This window comes from Ranitomeya imitator, chromosome 7 (genome assembly GCF_032444005.1).
Source record: "Ranitomeya imitator isolate aRanImi1 chromosome 7, aRanImi1.pri, whole genome shotgun sequence".
Classification (NCBI taxonomy): Eukaryota; Metazoa; Chordata; class Amphibia; order Anura; family Dendrobatidae; genus Ranitomeya; species Ranitomeya imitator.
In genome coordinates this window covers 15506139-15519428 of record NC_091288.1, presented here as the reverse complement: position 1 = coordinate 15519428, position 13290 = coordinate 15506139, and the positions used below count along the sequence as shown (strand labels likewise).

At 53.9% G+C, this 13290-nt stretch overlaps 1 protein-coding gene across 4 annotated transcripts in view; it reads left to right on the top strand.

The window, feature by feature from the left end:
- SPEG (striated muscle enriched protein kinase) overlaps positions 1-13290 on the top strand; it is a 227294-nt gene that overhangs the window by 200606 nt on the left and 13398 nt on the right. For all 4 annotated transcript variants that reach the window (XM_069732774.1, XM_069732776.1, XM_069732775.1 and 1 more), the window contains 2 exons: positions 7135-7257; positions 7649-7810. In XM_069732774.1, coding sequence (XP_069588875.1) covers positions 7135-7257; positions 7649-7810 — 285 coding nt within the window. The remainder of the gene's footprint in view (positions 1-7134; positions 7258-7648; positions 7811-13290) is intronic.

Below are 13290 nucleotides of genomic sequence, written 5' to 3'. Positions count from 1 at the left end.
ACCAAGGAACTCATAACCTCTTGCTTACAAGACAGGTGCTTTAACCCTGAAAGCCACAGGATCATCACCTTACATTACAATACTACATAACTCTCTATATACAACACTTACCCAGAGCCAGGATTGGTGCCTGTAAGCCCTATATCAGTAATTCACTTCTGCAAAACAAAAATCTGATCGTGAAAAGCCCCAGCCCGCCACCGGGAAACCGGAGATGACAGGCTTCTAACCTAGCAATCCTTACTCTACCAGCCGACCCTACCTGTCTAGACATCTGCCCCTATTTATCTACCTACCTTTCCCTGTCTCTCCCTGCCTGACCCTACTACCCTACCTAACTCACCGCGTGCCTACCTAACTGTCCCTGGGCTGTCCCTGTCCTGTCCCTAACTATCTACCTGTCCCTACTGAGGCTATCTACCTGTCTCTATCACTTACCTGCTTATCTAAGCCCTAGGTACATTAAATGAGAACCCTCTCCAGAGAAGAGAGGCCCTCGCTGCACCTAGCCTGTCATACTCCAGAGAGCGAACCTTCACCAGGCCACCCAGAATGTTCCTAACAACCTCGTCCCGGGGGAGGATTTTCTGCTGAGTTGACACTAAGCACCGTGCGTTCCACGTGTAAAACCTGACGACTAAACTGACTAGAAATAAAGTGCCCCGATCTCGGCCACCCAGGGATCCGAATGCCCCATACGCCCACTCCGCATAGGAAAGGTGTGCCAGCCGAGGCCAGCCTATGGAAGCACCTACCCTGTTGTAGACCCCTGTATTAAAAGGACACTGAAGGAGGAAGTGCTCCATGCTTTCCAGCGTGTCGCAACACCCCTCACGGGGACAACCCCGATCATCGGAGTTCCTACACTTCAGGTTGTCCCTTACGTACAGTTTCCCATGGAAGCAGCGCCAAGCCAAGTCCCAAAACTTCAAGGGGACCCGTGTAGAATTCAATAACCTCAGCCCACCCTCCAGATCCCGACTTGGGCAATCTTTGAGCACCAGAGGCTTCTGGAAATGGGTCAACAGAACCCTCCTGTCAAGGAATTTCCTCGACATGGTCCTGATCTCCCACATTCCCAGACCCCACCGGCGGATCACCTTCAGAACCGGGGTAGCGTAAGCCGGGAGATGCCCGTGCGGTGTGCGCAGGTCCTTCACTTGCCCTCCTGTCTCCCATTCCTGGAAGAAGGGCCGAAGCCATCCCCTGCAGGAGAATACCCACGGAGGAGCCCTCTCTGACCAGAGGTTGGCGATGTTAGTCTTGACAAAAGTGTTTATTAGAAACACCACTGGGTTGACCATACCCAACCCTCCTAGTCTCCTTGTGCGATATGTGACCTCCCGCTTGACTAGGTTCAGCCTATTTCCCCATAACATCTGGAAAAACAGGCTGTAGACCCGTGTCCAGAGCGGCTCTGGCAACATGCAGACGCTGCCCAGGTATATTAACAAGGGTAGCAAAAAACCCTTAACCAGGCTAACCCTTTCCCTCAGGGTCAAAGACCAACCCTTCCATTGGTCCACCTTCTGGGCGGCGATCTTAAGTCTGCCCTCCCAATTTTGCTGGGGGTAGTCCCCAGGGCCAAATTCGATGCCTAGGATTTTTGCCGATGCCTGGGGCTCTGGAAGAGTGTCCGGGAGACCAAAACTAGGGTCTCCCCCTCCCAGCCAGAGACTCTCACACTTTTCCTGATTAATTCTGGACCCAGAAGCCTCCGAGTAGCGATCAACCTCCCTCTGCCCCAAGAGGTGTGAGTAGAAAGATCTGATCACCTCCAGGATCCCTGATTTGGATCTTTTCAGGGAACCCGTATCGTCGACCAAACCTGTCACCACCTTACAACTCACTGACATCTTACAGTTTCTGTAGGGGTCAGGCGAGCGGTACCTCCCAAAATCCCTCTCAAAAACCAAAGATGTGTGCCTATCGTACTGACACCTCTTGAGTAAAGACTTCACTCTGGAGATCTCCTCACGGTCACCTCCAGCCGAGACGAGATGTTCGAGTTTCCTCCTCAGTTCCTGACACAGGCGGTACCTGCACAGGCTCCTGAGGCTCGAGAGCTGGCGGAAGAAACTCGCAACCCGATCTTTGAACATCTCCCACCACTCTGACTTATCGCTACAGAGATCCAAAAGCGGTACCTGGCTCTGAAGAAAGTCCTCAAAGGATTGTCTTATCTCTGCTTCTTCCAAGAGGGACGAATTCAGCTTCCATAGTCCCCTTCCCATCCGAGGGGTTTCTGAAACATTCAGAGAAAAAGAAATCAGACAGTGATCGGAGAACTCCACCTCAACAACGGACACTGCTGAAGAGATGGCTTCCTCCTTTAAAAAAAACCTGTCTATCCTAGACCTACAATTACCTCTATGAAAGGTGAAACCACAGTGACCTGGGGTGTGCCGGATGTGGACATCCACCAGGCGAGCGTCACTAGCTATGCTATTAAGAGTATTACTATCATAAGCCAGCCGGTCAATGGAGCCTCCCCTATCACGAAGCCTTGTGACAGTGTTAAAGTCACCTCCAAAGACCACCTGCCGACTGGTAAAAAGATAGGGCTTAATCTTCAGGAAGAGACATTTACGGTCCCACTTTGACTGCGGACCATAGATGTTAATGAGCCGAAGCTCCTGTCCCCTCATGAAGACGTCTAAGACCAGGCACCTCCCCATTTCTACATCGATAACTCTCCGGCATTCAACCGATGCAGTCTTAAAAAGGACTGCCACCCCGCTACACGGCTCGGCCGCAAGAGACCAGTACGAAGACCCGCACCTCCACTCGCTCTTCGCCTTGCGTATGGCCCCCATATCCGTAAGCCTGGTCTCCTGCAAAAACAAAATTTCAGCCTCAAATCGGGTGAGAAAATCAAAGGCCGCAAATCTAGCCGCATCAGACTTTATACTAGCGACATTAATGGTCGCTAGAGTCAACGGGGTGGGTGCCGCCATCATGAGTGATCGAGTTAGATGGCCTTTTTCTTCACCCCACCCTTTTTCTTAGCCCGCTCGTCTCCGGACGATGAAGACCCCCCTCTTCTTTTCAGAGAGACAGAGGTATCCATCCCTCCCACCTCTTTCTCATCTCCGGACCCAGGGTCGTCCCCACCTCGCGAGGAAGACACACCCCCCGGAGAAGGGACTCCCCCGCCTCCCAAAGGCCCTCCCGATATTACCTCCGGAACCTCACCCCCGACTCCCGTCTCAGCAGGATCGTCAAGGGCTTGGAACCGGTTGGAGAGAGGGATCAGAGGGGAGTTGGTGGGACCTTCCTTAGGCACCTTGGTCAGGGAAGAAGATTTTCCACCTTTTTTCTTCTTTTTTTTACTTTTGGCACTCTTGGCACTCTTGGTACCCTTGTCACCCATTTCTTTTGGCTGTTCCCCTCCATCCTCATCAAAACTTTCATATTGAGAGGCATCTGAGAGATCAGCCGCTTCCTCATTCTCCACCCGTCTGATCTCCTCATTCACCGCTTCCTCCCCCGGGGCCTCAGTGACATGGGCCGTCGCCTCGGAGGAGGGGGCAGCCATTACCCCAGTTTCCCGAGGCTCCTCCTGCCCCCTGCCCTCCTGACGCCTTGCCTGCCTCCGCTGGTAAGAGGGGCCCCTAGCCCTGCCATTCCTCATCGGCCCCTCAGCTCCTCCCCCGCTACCACCTCCAACCTCTGCAGAAGTTGCACCGCCAGGAACTTCCTCACGGCTCCCCTCCGCCCGGCTGGCCATGGCATTAGAGAAGGAACGAGGGCAGCGGCTGAACGGGTGACCTAGATCACCACACAGGTGACATCGAATGACACCACAGGATGCGGCGAGGTGACCTACCTCGCCACACAAGGCACATTTCTGCACCTTGCAGCCCGCGCTGAAGTGGCGAGGATCACCGCACCTGTGGCATACCTTCGGCTGCCCCTGGTAGAAGACCAGAATCCGATCCCTTCCCAGAAAAGCCGAGGAAGGGATGTGGGTGACAGTGCCCCCTGAACGCTTCAACTTTACCATGAAGGTCCAGCCCCCTGACCAGATACCAAAATCGTCCCGGTTCTTCTTCGGGACCTCCACAACCTCGCCGTACCGACTCAACCAGGTCATTATGTCAACGCCAGAAAGAGACTCATTACATGTTAAAACGGTCACTTTCTTCGGCCCACTTTGGCGAGAAATTGCTTCCACGGCGAAACCTCGCCAGCCGGGCTCCTCTTTTACCAGCTCATAATTCGACCAAAAGAGCTCCAAGCCCTCCGGCCGAACAAAGCTGATATCAAAGGTGGAGGTCCCAAAAGGATGTATCAGAGCAAAGATGTCAATAGCCCTGAAGTCCATCTTCATGAGGAGCTTCACCACATTTGTCCTGGATGGACACGCTTCATCGCCCCTCCAGTGAAGACGAACCACATTTCTCCTGGAGACCCCCTGCCCGGCTGTCGGGAGGGACCACACGGTCTCCCTCCCCCCCTTTTCTCTTGGAAGGCAGCTAGACCAAACTTATCTAGCCAGTAGGAAAACGCCACCTCTCTTCCCTCTACATTGATCGTCTGCTCCCCTTTTTTGAGGGCCTCCAGGAAACGGCGGCGAAAAGCTTCATTCCCTGGGTCCGGAGATGAGGAAGACCCCTGTGGAACCCCAGCGGCAGCAGCCGCATAACTAATGGCGGCTGCAGGTGAGGGGGACGATGGACCAGCCCCTATATTCCCTGAACCCTCAACCTCACAGTCAACCATCTCCACCTCACTTACCTCAGCCTCACCATTTTCATTAGAAGTCCCCACGCTGGCACCATTCACACCAACCATACCTCCAGCAGAAACTGCCCTTCCAACACCTGACCCTTCACCATTATCACACACACTAGTCACACCACTTGCACCACTTCCCTTCTTATTTACATTTTTTTTTGCATTTTTTTTTCTGCTTTCTGCTGGGGTTGTTGCTGTTTGCAGTGCAGCTGCCCCTTTAAGATCGATACTGCAGGGTTTAATTACCACACCCTGCTTTTCAGCAGAGCATGTGCTGGCAGCTGCAGACTGTTGCTCCAGCCTGTCCTGCAGACCATCTCCACGCTCCTGTGTGCACTTCACCGCCGGGTCCCCCACAGATACAGGTGACACACATGCAGAGGACCCCGGCGGTGCGACTTTCTTCGGCGAGGATGCCGTCCGGACCTGCATTACCGCAGCCATTACAGCTGCACCCGAGATGATAACCGGTGCCGGGGTCCCGGATTTTGACCCAGCATCGGATCTGCATGTGGGGGACCCCGACACCACAGCACACACCGCCGATGATGCGGCCCCGGCTGACAGCGCACCGCCAACACTGCGGGGAGCGGTGACCACCGGCAAGGAACCCACAGCCCCTACCCCCCGAGCGTCAGCGGGTGCAGCAGGCGCCAGGCCGTCCCCCGTTTCCACAGAGGATCGGGCCTGGACACCTCCACAGGTTTTATTACTGCCCGCCACAGGGCCACTCTCCAGACCATGCACACTGTCCGGCTTTGCAGCCGCATGCCCACTCTCGCCCCCTCTGCTACCGCCAGCAGAGACGGCGACCTGCGCCATATGACTTGTACTCTCCCCGCTCCCTCGCACCGGACCCACTGCAGGTCCCGGGCCGGGGTGGGTAGCGGGCTCCACACAGCGGGATCGGGGGGTCCCAGGAAGGGGGACAAACACCAACCTCTCCTCCGATGTTTTCTTCCTTTTTTTTCTTTTCTTTTTCCCCCTCCCGGTTGCCTCGTCCCCGCAGACCTCATCCCCAAACTTCAGGTGGGCATAATTTACTGGGGACTCTAGCTGACGGATCTGCTGCAAGACGAGGCAACCCCCACTGCTGCTGTTATCGCTGCTGCTATCATCCGCATCACCCCCATCATCCTCTGAAATACTATGGTCTGATGGGAGTGGGACCTGCACTGGATCTATCCCGCTGTGTGTGGCCTGGAGATCACTTACCAAGCCCCCAGGTGGGTACGGTGCCTCCTCCATCTCCTCATGGTCCACTTCCTCCACCTGGGTCGGACGCCGAGACCCCTCTGGCTCCTTTGCAGCAGCCATGTTGTGGAATCGGTCGTCATTCTCCAGCTTTTCCCGGAAGGGCCCGCTGTTGTTTAATATCGCCGCTCTCCGGGCTTCCATGCCCTCAATGCATATCCCCAGGCTGGATATCCTGGCTGTTAGGGCAGACTTCTCTGTGCGTGAGGCTCTGCTTGCAGCTTGCCTCACCTCCTTCATCTCCTCCCGGAGTCTCCTGAGGGTCTTCCCAGCCTCCTCATGCTCGCTGAGGTACGCATGGACGCGGGAGGCATAGCTGTCAACCGGCTCCCGTGCGGCCCTAGCGCCCCAATCCTTCGGCACCGGCGCCGCTGCACCTCTGCGAGTACTCCGCTCACCTCCGGGAGGAGACACCGCAGTGGCCCTCGCCTCAGCTTTAGGGGCTTTGCAGCCCTCCTGGGTCTTCCTGGGCCCCACCATGTTCTGGGCCTTGCCGGATCTGGTGACCCTCTTTGCCGGTAGCGATGAGCTCCCACCCCTCGCCGGCTTAGACCGAGGGGTGGGAGACGGGGACTCAGCCCCACAGTCCATCCAATACACCCCTCTCTTTCCTGGGTCAGAGAGGGGGGGGATTCCTGGGTGAAAAACTGGTGACTCTCCTGGAGCAAACAGAACAGCACCTTCCTCCACAGACTACAAGCTCCTAGTGGTGGCTGTGTAAATCTGTATGTAGTGAGCTCCCTCTAGTGGTGGCTGTATAAATCTGTATGTAGTGAGCTCCCTCTAGTGGTGGCTGTATAAATCTCTATGTAGTGAGCTCCTCATAGTGGTGACTGTATAAATATGTATGTAGTTGGCTCCCCCTAGTGGTGGCTGTAGGTAATTATTACAATAGTGTCAAGTCATGAATGGGAAGTGATTTAGTGGCAATCTCGTCATTATGTCTCCATCTTATGCCTCTCTGGTGAGTACACCATAGTATAGATAAGGTACCTCTCCAAGATGTGGGACAAATTAAGAAAAATCAGTTCTAGATCAGGGTGGTCTTCCCATAGCCGTGGGCTATTAAAAAGGTTTCATTTTAACTGAAAATAAGTACAAGAGAAGTGAAGTTATGTGTCCGTGTGTTTGTCTTGGCAGGAATTCCTCAGGCTCCGGGCACCCCGGAGATCCCGCAGAAGTATAGGGACACGGTGCTGGTTCTATGGAAATCCTTTGAGCACAGCTGTCCCTGCACCTACATACTGGAACGTCAGGTGAACGGTGAGTTGTGTCAGTGGATGGGGGGCTGCCAGTGATCCCAGGGAGGACAATCACTACACTCAGCCTCTGCCAAGCCTGAAATGGCTGATAACAGGGAGCACTAGACTTTATTTATCTGCACGGTTTAGGTCAGTGTTCCCCAACTCCAGGCCTCGAGGGCCACCAACAGTGCAGGTTTTCAGGATTTCTTTAGTATTGCAACAGTGGTAATGTGATCGTCTGCACAGGTGATGATTCAAACCCCTGTGCAATACTAAGGAAATCCTGAAAACCTGCACTGTTGGCGGCCCTCGAGGCCTGGAGTTGGGGACCACTGGTTTAGGTACATGAGATAGGCATTAGCATTGCTCATTGGACAGAATTACATTTATTTGGTTGTCTATTCCTCTAGGACAAGGAGAATGGAAGACGATCAGCTCCGGCATCAAGGACTGCTACTTTAATGTGACGGAGCTGCCGCCTGGCTCTGTCCGGTTCCGTGTGGCTTGTGTGAACAAAGCAGGGCAAGGGCCCTACAGCGACATATCCAAGAGCGTCATCATAGAAGGAGATGGTAAGCCGCAGAGCTCATCGCAGCCTGCCACATGTAAATGTCATAAGACTGATACATTGTAGCAAACTCACAGATCTGTGCACCTTCTCCTGCTGTATCTAGTCAATGGACCATTGTCAGGACTGGATACAATTGTATCTACTTCTCAGCTTTGTACATGGAATAGAAACTACAGTGTCCTCATTCACTGGCAGCAATCACAGATGTTGAAAATCTTGTTGAAGTCTATTAAACAGTGCTAGAACGAAACATTTATACAGAGATTACGCTCTATTTATACAATGCCAAGAAAACGATAATCCTTGCTTGCTCCATGCCAAGGATAACAGCCAGGAGATCCCCCAGATATCCCACCGATATGTCAGGAAACAACACTGCGCTGCCTCCGATATGTCAGGAAACAACACTGCGCTGCCTCCGATATGTCAGGGAACAACACTCCGCTGCCTCCGATATGTCAGGGAACAACACTGTGCTGCCTCCGATATGTCAGGGAACAACACTGCGCTGCCTCCGATATGTCAGAGAACATCACTCCTCTGCCTCCGATATGTCAGAGAACAACACTGCGCTGCCTCCGATATGTCAGGGAACAACACTCCGCTGCCTCCGATATGTCAGGGAACAACACTCCGCTGCCTCCGATATGTCAGGGAACAACACTGTGCTGCCTCCGATATGTCAGGGAACAACACTCCGCTACCTCCGATATGTCAGGGAACAACAGTGCGCTGCCTCCGATATGTCAGGGAACAACACTCCGCTACCTCCGATATGTCAGAGAACAACACTCCTCTGCCTCCGATATGTCAGGGAACAACACTGCGCTGCCTCCGATATGTCAGGGAACAACACTGCGCTGCCTCCGATATGTCAGGGAACAACACTGCGCTGCCTCCGATATGTCAGAGAACAACACTCCGCTACCTCCGATATGTCAGGGAACAACACTGCGCTGCCTCCGATATGTCAGGGAACAACACTGCGCTGCCTCCGATATGTCAGGGAACAACATTCTGCTGCCTCCGATATGTCAGGGAACAACACTGCGCTACCTCCGATATGTCAGGGAACAACACTGCGCTGCCTCCGATATGTCAGAGAACAACACTCCTCTGCCTCCGATATGTCAGGGAACAACACTCCGCTACCTCCGATATGTCAGGGAACAACACTGCGCTGCCTCCGATATGTCAGGGAACAACACTGCGCTGCCTCCGATATGTCAGGGAACAACATTCTGCTGCCTCCGATATGTCAGAGAACAACACTCCGCTGTCTCCGATATGTCAGGGAACAACACTGCGCTGCCTCCGATATGTCAGGGAACAACACTGCGCTACCTCCGATATGTCAGAGAACAACACTCCTCTGCCTCCGATATGTCAGGAACATCACTGCGCTGCCTCCGATATGTCAGGGAACATCACTCCGCTACCTCCGATATGTCAGGGAACAACACTCCGCTACCTCCGATATGTCAGGGAACAACACTCCGCTGCCTCCGATATGTCAGAGAACAACACTCCGCTGCCTCCGATATGTCAGGGAGCAATACTCCGCTGCCTCCGATATGTCAGGGAACAACACTCCTCTGCCTCCGATATGTCAGGGAACAACACTGCGCTACCTCCGATATGTCAGAGAACAACACTCCGCTGCCTCCGATATGTCAGGGAGCAATACTCCGCTGCCTCCGATATGTCAGGGAACAACACTCCACTGCCTCCGATATGTCAGGGAACATCACTCCGCTACCTCCGATATGTCAGAGAACATCACTCCTCTGCCTCCGATATGTCAGGGAACAACACTGCGCTACCTCCGATATGTCAGAGAACAACACTCCGCTGCCTCCGATATGTCAGGGAGCAATACTCCGCTGCCTCCGATATGCCAGGGAACAACACTCCGCTGCCTCCGATATGTCAGGGAACAACACTGCGCTGCCTCCGATATGTCAGGGAACAACACTGCGCTGCCTCCGATATGTCAGGGAACAACACTGCGCTGCCACCGATATGTCAGGGAACAACAGTGCGCTGCCTCCGATGTGTCAGGGAACAACACTGCGCTACCTCCGATATGTCAGGGAACAACACTCCGCTGCCTCCGATGTGTCAGGGAACAACAGTGCGCTGCCTCCGATGTGTCAGGGAGCAACACTCCTCTGCTTCCGATGTGTGAGGGAACAACACTCCGCTACCTCCGATATGTCAGGGAACAACACTGCGCTGCCTCCGATGTGTCAGGGAACAACACTGCGCTGCCTCCGATATGTCAGGGAACAACACTCCGCTGCCTCCGATATATGTCAGGGAACAACACTCCGCTACCTCCGATATGTCAGGGAACAACACTCCGCTACCTCCGATATGTCAGGGAACAACACTGCGCTGCCTCCGATATGTCAGGGAACAACACTGCGCTGCCTCCGATATGTCAGGGAACAACATTCTGCTGCCTCCGATATGTCAGGGAACAACACTGCGTTGCCACCGATATGTCAGGGAACAACACTCCTCTGCCTCCGATGTGTCAGGGAACAACACTCCGCTGCCTCCGATATGTCAGGGAACAACACTCCGCTGCCTCCGATATATGTCAGGGAACAACACTCCGCTGCCTCCGATATGTCTGGTAACAACACCGCGCTGCCTCCGATATGTCAGGGAACAACACTCCGCTGCCTCCGATATGTCAGGGAACAACACTGCGCTGCCTCCGATATGTCAGGGAACAACACTGCGCTGCCTCCGATATGTCAGGGAACAACACTCCGCTACCTCCGATATGTCAGGGAACAACACTCCGCTGCCTCCGATGTATGTCAGGGAACAACACTGCGCTGCCTCCGATATGTCAGGGAACAACACTCCGCTGCCTCCGATATGTCAGGGAACAACACTGCGCTGCCTCCGATATGTCAGGGAACAACACTGCGCTGCCTCCGATATGTCAGGGAACAACACTCCGCTGTCTCCGATATGTCAGGGAGCAACACTCCGCTGCCTCCGATATGTCAGGGAACAACACTGCGCTGCCTCCGATATGTCAGGGAGCAACACTCCGCTGCCTCCGATATGTCAGGGAGCAACACTGCGCTGCCTCCGATATGTCAGGGAACAACACTCTGCTCTCTCCGATATGTCAGGGAACAACACTCCGCTGCCTCCGATATGTCAGGGAACAACACTGCGCTGCCTCCGATATGTCAGGGAACAACACTGCGCTGCCTCCGATATGTCAGAGAACAACACTCCTCTGCCTCCGATATGTCAGGGAACAACACTGCGCTGCCTCCGATATGTCAGGGAACAACAGTGCGCTGCCTCCGATATGTCAGGGAACAACACTGCGCTGCCTCCGATATGTCAGGGAACACTCTGTGTCTATGATCCATCAGATAACCAACTTTAACTACCTGCTTGCAGCAGGGGGTCTCCACTGCATAAGGGTCATGTGGAGGGTCATGGACTGCTAGCCTTGCTTCAGTGTTTACTTATGAGACGTTTTTACACATTTTACGATTACATCTGTGATGCACCATGATATAGATTTACAGCACCTTGCTGTACATTTACAGCAGTAACTATGAGCTGTGAAATTTCCTAATTTTGGGAGCTGTCCCAGCAGATCAGCAGCAAATGTCAACCTTATCTGCATCCTCAGGATGCTCTACCATTTGGCCTGTGCCCTCGCTGCCATCCTAGACTCAGACTTGCAGGTGCAATGAAATCATTACATTGTGCCCGCTGTGCTTGTAACGCTGGTACGTGTGGACCCACCGCGCCACGGGCCGGGCTTACCTTGGAGGGGTGTAACTAAGTGACTACCGGAGTCCTTGATTGTTAAAAAGAAGCTTTGCCACCGATAGTCACAGGTACCACGCCAAGGCAGTCCCCGGGTCTGCAGCAGCTGACCGGAAGGTCAGAGGCGCAGATACGCGGTACAGAGGGGCAAGACAGAGGCGTAGTCAGAGGTCAGGCCAGGCAGCACAAGATCAGTAGATGTAGCCAAGCTCAGGCAGGACGGGTAAACAGGTTGGGTTGCTAATGGGAAGCGGAATACAGAGGGATGTATAAATGTGTGCTATAAAGTAGGGACTAATGTTCGGGTAGGGAGCTGGCTAAAGAAGTCCATGCTAGCACTGGATAAGCCGGGGACGCTAATCTCTGGAGGACATTGCTGGTTTACATTACTGCAGAGACCGGCCATGCCACCTCTAAGGCTATCTGCACACGGATTCTAGAGGTCTGCGGATTTTTCTGCAGCGGATTTGATAAATCCGCAGGTAAAAGGCACTGCGTTTTACCTGCGGATTTGCAACAGAATTAACGCGGATTTTATGCGGATTCCACCTGCGGTTTTACACCTGCAGATTCCTATTATGGAGCAGGTGTAAAACGCTGCGGAATCCGCACAAAGAATTGACATGCTGCGGAATCTAAACGGCTGTGTTTCCGTGCGTTTTTTTCCGCAGCATGGGCACAGCGGTTTCTGTTTTCCATAGGTTTACATGGTACTGTGCCTTGGGGAGCACAGTGGGGACATCATACTGTGCCTGGGGGAAGCACAGTGGTGACATCATACTGTGCATGGGGGAGCACAGTGGGGACATCATACTGTGCATGGGGGAGCACAGTGGTGACATCATACTGTGCCTGGGGGAGCACAGTGGTGACATCACACTGTGCCTGGGGGAGCACAGTGGGGACATCATACTGTGCCTGAGGGAGCACAGTGGGGACATCATACTGTGCCTGGGGGAGCACAGTGGGGACATCATACTGTGCCTGGGGGAGCACAGTGGTGACATCATACTGTGCATGGGGGAGCACAGTGGTGACATCATACTATGCCTGGGGGAGCATAGTGGTGACATCATACTGTGCCTGGGGGAGCATAGTGGTGACATCATACTGTGCCTGGGGGAGCATAGTGGTGACATCATACTGTGCCTGGGGGAAGCACAGTGGTGACATCATACTGTGCCTGGGGGAGCACAGTGGGGAGATCATACTGTGCCTGGGGGAGCACAGTGGGGACATCATACTGTGCATGGGGGAGCACAGTGGTGACATCATACTGTGCATGGGGGAGCATAGTGGTGACATCATACTGTGCCTGGGGGAGCACAGTGGTGACATCATACTGTGCCTGGGAAGAGCACAGTGGTGACATCATACTGTGCCTGGGGGAGCACAGTGGTGACATCATACTGTGCCTGGGGGAGCACAGTGGTGACATCATACTGTGCATGGGGGAGCACAGTGGTGACATCATACTGTGCCTGGGAGAGCACAGTGGTGACATCATACTGTGCCTGGGGGAGCACAGTGGTGACATCATACTGTGCCTGGGAAGAGCACAGTGGTGACATCATACTGTGCCTGGGGGAGCACAGTGGTGACATCATACTGTGCATGGGGGAGCACAGTGGTGACATCATACTGTGCATGGGGGAGCACAGTGGTGAC